The sequence below is a fragment of the Pteropus vampyrus genome, unplaced genomic scaffold (genome assembly GCF_000151845.1).
Source record: "Pteropus vampyrus isolate Shadow unplaced genomic scaffold, Pvam_2.0 Scaffold33, whole genome shotgun sequence".
NCBI lineage: Eukaryota > Metazoa > Chordata > Mammalia > Chiroptera > Pteropodidae > Pteropus > Pteropus vampyrus.
The window spans coordinates 9,107,825-9,114,610 of NW_011888814.1; the positions used below are offsets into that span (position 1 = coordinate 9,107,825).

General features: G+C 34.6%; 1 protein-coding gene across 12 annotated transcripts in view; it reads left to right on the plus strand.

Annotated features, from left to right (window-relative positions):
• The window catches only part of NRF1 (nuclear respiratory factor 1), a 138,768-nt gene that overhangs the window by 45,658 nt on the left and 86,324 nt on the right, over positions 1–6,786 (plus strand). For all 12 annotated transcript variants that reach the window (XM_023528929.1, XM_011357213.2, XM_011357223.2 and 9 more), the window contains 2 exons: positions 1,952–2,066; positions 5,076–5,202. In XM_023528929.1, the coding sequence (XP_023384697.1) occupies positions 1,952–2,066; positions 5,076–5,202 (242 nt within the window). The remainder of the gene's footprint in view (positions 1–1,951; positions 2,067–5,075; positions 5,203–6,786) is intronic.

Sequence of the window (6,786 nt, forward strand, 5' to 3'; positions counted from 1 at the left end):
GAGCACAGCATTTACCTACTCTGCCATCTTGACCTGAACTCTTGTTTAGGGATTCTTAACAATGAGTTTATAAATACTCTCCAATAGTTTATTGTAGAGGTTTTTGTTTTTGTTTTTGTTTTATTGATGTTGCTATTTTACATCTAGGTGTTTAATCTACCTGGAATTTGTTTTCGTGTATGGTATGATGTAGGGATCTAGTTTCATTATCTTTTCATACAGTCAGTTGTTTCAGCACCATACTTTTAATAGTCTATCCGTTTACCTACCTCTGTCTTCTGCCACAGGAGAGTGTTTGTGAACTCTTAATTCAGTTGTATTGGTTTAGTTGTCTATCTTACATTCAGTTTCACATTGTTTTAATTTTAATTTAATTTGTCATATGATCCAGCAGTTCCACCTCTGGGTATTTATTCTAAACAATTGAAATCAGGATCTTGTAGAGATATTTGCACTCTCATGTTTATTGCAGCATTATTCACAATAGCCAAGATGTGGAAATAACCTAAAAGTTCACTGACAGTTGAATGGATAAAGAAAATGTGGTATGTACATATACAATGGTATATTTATTCAGCTCTTTAAAAAAGAAGGGAATCTTGCCATATGTGACAACATGGATGAAACTTGAGGACATGATACTAAGTGATTCCACTTATATAAGATATCTAAACAAGTCAAACTCATAAAAGCAGAGAGTAGAATGATGGTTGCCAGGGCTGGGGAGTGGAAATACAGAGCTGCTGTTCGACAGGTATACAGTTTCAGTTGTGCAAGATGAATAAATTCTAGAGATCTGCTATAGTTAACAGTTCTGTATTACATACTTAAAACTCATATTAAGTGTTCTTACTACAATTGAAAAAAAATAAAATGTTGGAAAAAGTGCAGCACAAGACTTTTTCCTCTCTCAGCTGTTTATGATGGAAAGGAAGGTAAAAAGTATTAATTAATTTTTTGACTTGCCGTGGGGCTCTTTAGAAGGGTTTATTTAAGTCATAGTGATTAGACTTCTAAACAACATGTAGAAAAGTTCGTCAAGATTTTCAGGGAGGCTTATTTTAATTGAGCCACTTAGAACATATAAAACATATATGCCAGTATAAATGTGAGCAATTAAACTTAATTTTAATTTAAGTCATTTACAGGATTCATAAAGAGGGATAAAGGTGGATCATCAGTTTAAAAAAAGAAAAAGGAATGTCCTTGATATGTTGAGATTCCACAAATCAAAGACTCCAGTAGTTCCTTAGGGCCTACTCTTTATTTTAGTCATTAGTTTCAGGATAAGGCGACCAACTTTTATTATCATTTTTTCCGTAGAGTGGGACAGTTGCCATCTCTTTTCTGCCAGAATGTTTTCATCAACTCAGCCTTGTTGTCAGCAACTCCTTTTGGGGCAAAATTTTCTGATATACAAGAAAAAGTTTTAATTAAGATGCTATTTTTCCAGAAAGTCCTCTTATAGGTGTTATTGGAGTTCCAAGTATGGGTGATTATCTCTGACTTCCTTAACTTGGCTGTGTCTTGGGGTAATGGAAAAAGGGACATAGGGATGGAAATGAAATTTGAAATCTGTAGTTTTGGGGGCAGGTGCAAGCTCTTCCTCTCAATGCTGCAATTTCATCTAGCACCTCTGAGAATATTGCCTTAACACTATGGGCATGACAGCAAAACAAAACAAAAAACATGTAAATTCAAGCTGGTATGTAGTGAGGAGGTATAAATCATTCACTTTTTTTAATGATTTATTGTAAGTTTTATTGATAAATTAAAATATGATTCATGTTGAACAACAATGAATGAAATATATTGGTAATATCAGGAATACTCTATATTTATTGATAACATATTAGGAAATAAATATAACCTTTTTCGTACCTTTAATTGTATCCTGTCTTGTACAGTTAACAGGCTCTGCCTAATCTCAGCACACGCATTATTATTTCAGGTCCTGTAGGAATGGCTGCTGCTGCTGCTGTGGCAACAGGAAAGAAGCGGAAACGGCCTCATGTGTTTGAGTCTAATCCATCTATCCGGAAGAGACAGCAAACACGTTTGCTTCGGTGAGGGCTTCCTTATCCATATTGTTGCTGTTTCCCAAATATTTCAGTTTGGATGGCAGAGTTCGAACACACATTATTAGGATCACCGAGGATACCAAGTTAGATCTCTTTATGACAGAATTAGACTTTAGAGTACTCTTATAAAATTAAATACGTGCAACTAAAAATATGATTAACAGATTATATATCATATAAATTAATTCAAGGATAATTTATATGCCGCCTACGTGCCAGGCATTGTTCTAGGCCTTGGGGATATAACAGTGAACAAAACAAATTCCCCTAACAAGCTTATATTCTAGAGAAGGGGAAAAGAAAATAAACAAACAGATAATATGTCAGATGATGATAGGCGCTATGGAAAAAAAAAGTGGAGTAAGGAAAATAGAAATAGGGGGTTTATGGAGATTAGAGTCATTCTCCACCCCCACCCTCACCCCCCACTTTTTAAAAATATGTATGGTCTGGGGAGATCCTTTTTGATAAGGCAGTCTTTGAACAGAGACCTGAAGTAAGGGAAGGGGCAACTGTGTGGATGTCTAGGGGAAGAGCATTTCCCCAAGGGAAATAGGGAACAGCAAGAGGAAAAGGTTTGAAGTGGAAAGGAATATGGTAGGCACGTTTAAGGAATAGCTATGGTAGGCACGTTTGAGGAATAGCTAGGGAGAGACTGAGAGGCAATGTGGTTAGAGTGGCAGTGGAGAGCAACATCATGGGGTCTTTTGGTTCAGTATAAGAGCTTTGACTCTTACTCTGAGTGAAGTGGGAAATCAATGAAGGCTGTTGACCAAAGCAATGATATGGTCTGATTTACATTTGAAAGGGATCACTCAGGTTACTGTATTGAGAATAGACTCTGAGAGTACAAGAATGGAAGCAGGGAGACAGGTTAGGTTATTATAGTAATCTAGGCCAGAAATAATCGTGTCTTAAAACCAGTGTAGTAGCAGCAAAGGTGGTAAGAGGTGGTCAGATTTTGGATGTTTTTCAGAAGTCAGATCTAGCATGATTCATTGATGGATTGGCTGTGGGGTATGAGATAAAAAGGACTGAAGGATGACCTTAAGGTTATTGGTCTGATTAATGGAAGGATTGAGATGATACTTATTGGAAGAGGAGCAGGTATAGGAGTGAGGGTAGGGCAGAATCAGGAATGTGGTTTTGGACATGTTAAGTGTGTGATATTTCCTAACCATGAGGTAGTGGTAAATAATAAGCGATTGTACAGTTGGACATATTATTCTGGAATTCAAAGGAGAGACTTAGCTGAAGATATAAGCATATAAGTAGTATTTAAAACTATAAGACTGGAAGAGATCACCTGGGGAGTGAGTGTGGACTGAGGCCTGGGAAATCCTCTTTGATAAGGCAATCTTTGAATGGAGACCTGAGTAAGGGAAGGGGCAACTATATTGATGTCCAAGGGAAGAGCTTTAGAGGTTGGAGAGATGAAAGGAACTAGAAAAGAGTCTAAGAAGTGACCAGTGAATCAGGAGGAAAACCAAGAGAAGTGGTATCCTGGAAATCATGTGTAAAAAGTGTTTCAAGAAAGAGGGCGTGTGATCAGCATTGTCAGATGTTGCTGGCAGGTTGAACAAGATGCCAATGGATCACTAGATTTAGCAACATGGAGATCGTGGTTAAAACTTGATAATAGTATTTTCAAAGGAGTGATAAGGATGAAAGGATTAGAGTGTCTTCAAGAAAATGGGAAGAGAGGAATTAGACAGTGAATATAATACAGACCATTCCTTCAAGGAATGCCACCGTATTTCTTGTTTTGTATGTGGTCCTTTTCTTGTTTTTATTTTTTCTGAAGAGTTTGTAGGCTGCAAAGAAAGATTAATATGTAAGTGTGGTACATAGAGGAGTTAATATTTTGACAAGTTGCACAACATGTATTCATATATGATAAGAAATTTCGTCTATAAAATGTTTCAGAAATTTTTCTTATAATGTTTTAAAACTATATTCAGATTTTCTAGATATTTATTGGACTGTTGATTCCAAATGGAGTGCCAGTCCATGTAAATGGTATGTGACAAAAACTAGAAAATATGGTCTAGATTAAGAACATAAGAAGATTATAAGAAACTGAAAGAAAAATCCAAAAAGTATTTAACAGTAGCTTTCAGCAGATAAAGAGGTTATATATCACTAGATGAGCAGTTCTTCTCATTTCTTTTAATGGTAGTATAAGCAGGAGGAATTAGAATGTATTACATATAGGAATATATTTGCTGTAAAGGACATAGATACAACAGTACATGCTTTTGGAGAAAGATGGAAAACTTTAGATGTGTTGGCTTTGCTTCATTTGAATTGGCATGACTCACCAGTACCTTGAAAGGGTAGACTATGTTCTCAGAAGATATGGAATGTAGTACTTTAAAATAATCTCCCATGATTTCAGAGGAAAAGAACAGAGGAAAAGGTTTCATCCAGTGTTGATATATTTGTATCCTCATTTGTAAAATACTGCAGGGCAGAATTAGTGTTTATATCACAATGAAAATCTTGAAATGACAACATTTTTGAAGTAGTATTTTTGTATAAAGTCATGTCAGTGAGACAAATGATGACCATATCAATCAAAGAAATTAGAAGCAGTTCATTTAAGCCCCCTTCATTAAACATGGAGATGATATAATAAAGTATAAGAGGAATCTCAGCAGTAATCTTTATCATTATTAGTAGCACTCAACGAAAATCCCTTTGGTGTTGCAAAGATTAGGAAGATGATACTTGCCATGTTTAGTGTTGTGTCATGGCCATGTCCTGAGGTACACCTGTAACAGACCCTCATGTCAGTGGGTTGGTCATTGGTCTTTGGGACAACATACTTTACTGAATGGGATATCAAACCTCACACTCTCTCTTCCACATTCAGGTTAAAGAAAATGTATCTAATCATCATAAATTGTCTCAGGTCAAAGTAAATTTTATGTCTGTGTCACTGTAATTTTTATCTTTTTTAACCGATTTTATTCTTTTTTCATTCTGATTCAGGAAACTTCGAGCCACATTAGATGAATATACTACTCGAGTGGGACAGCAAGCTATTGTCCTCTGTATCTCACCCTCCAAACCCAACCCTGTTTTTAAAGTGTTTGGTGCAGCACCTTTGGAGAATGTGGTAAGAAAACTGCTGTGTTCTCAGATACCTTTTGATTTCTGTCAGTTGTTGTTAACATTCTCGTGATCCTCTGTCTAGCATGATGGTCATTACTTCTGTCCTCCTTATCCAGGGGAGCGGGGTTTTCAAACTACTTTATTTTATTTTTTTATAAGAGCTTATTTTAGCCAAACCGATGACAGTTGCTTGGAAGCAAGATCTCAAATGCTCCTGTTTTTAGACTACTTTATGCAGCTCAGAATAAAAAGGATCATTTCTGTTTCCAATTCCTATAACAAGGTATTTTACCTTACCAGATGTAATAGGAAAAAATGATGTTGTGTTTGTTAAGAAACCAATGGAGTATTTTGTAAGCAATTGCTGATTTATGTCAGAAACAAAATGGTAGATAATTCTGAAATGTAAACTTCATAAGGCAAAGCTGGGAGAATTTTATTCATCACTGATATTTGAGTTACATATTTAAAATCACTTAGATTATTCAAAGATTTGATTTAACACTTTGCTTCAATTTTGATTGTATACCTATCCATAGCTAACTTTATAAAACTATTATTTACCCTTGCATACTTAATGCTACATGGACTACTCTTTGGCCAAAAATACTTTGAATCATTAGTAGAATAATGATCTGTCCAGATTTAAATTGCATTTTGTTTTTATTAGCATAAAATTTATTAAGTTAAAATGACATTTATTAGATTGCTCCCATATTGAATGTAGACAGTTAAATAGTTCAGAATTAGTAATCACTTGAGATTTTGTTAGTTGCATTGTTTTTTCTTTTTTCTACAAATATACAAACATTGTTATTCTTTCTTAATGTTTCTGAGTTTTGTTTTGAGGTTGCCCCCAAATTCCTGAGGCCCTAGAATAGGGTGAATATTAGGACCTTTCCTTAGAAGAATATGGTAGAAAGCTTCTAGTTCAAAATGGTGCTTGACAAGCAGCCCTTAGTGTCATACTGTTGACATACATGAAATCTAAGCATGTCTTCTTATTCAGTATTAAAAAATTTAAATATTATACTCCTAATGTGATCTATGAAAAAGACTCATCTAGAAGACTCAGAAAAATACCTCTGAAAATTGCTCACTGAAAAATCCAAAAGAAAGTTTTAGGAAACTGTGAGTCCTACATAGAATATAAAAAGATTTACAGACTCAATAAAAGAACAGTCATATAATAGACTAGACTGAGAGAAAAAGCAGCTTTGCCTTATCACATCCATTGACTGAGATGTGATAAATATGGCTAAAGCATAAATATAGCTAAAAAATAAACACCATTAGAATTAGAAGCAGAACATATCTATCTTCGAAAGCACTAAAGAAGGAAAAAACCCAAGTTCATATACAAAAGATAGAAAACAAGGGAAGGAATTTAAAAAACAAAATAAAATACAAAGTATAGAACAAAATAATATTAATATAAGTGAGACTAATTAATTCTGTTATAAACCATAAATATAAACTCCCTTGTTAAAGACAAAGATTTTCTTTCAGATTGGAACAACAATCCAAATCAAAACCCAATTCTGTTCAATTCATGTGATATACTTACAATGACTCAGAAATGTTTAAG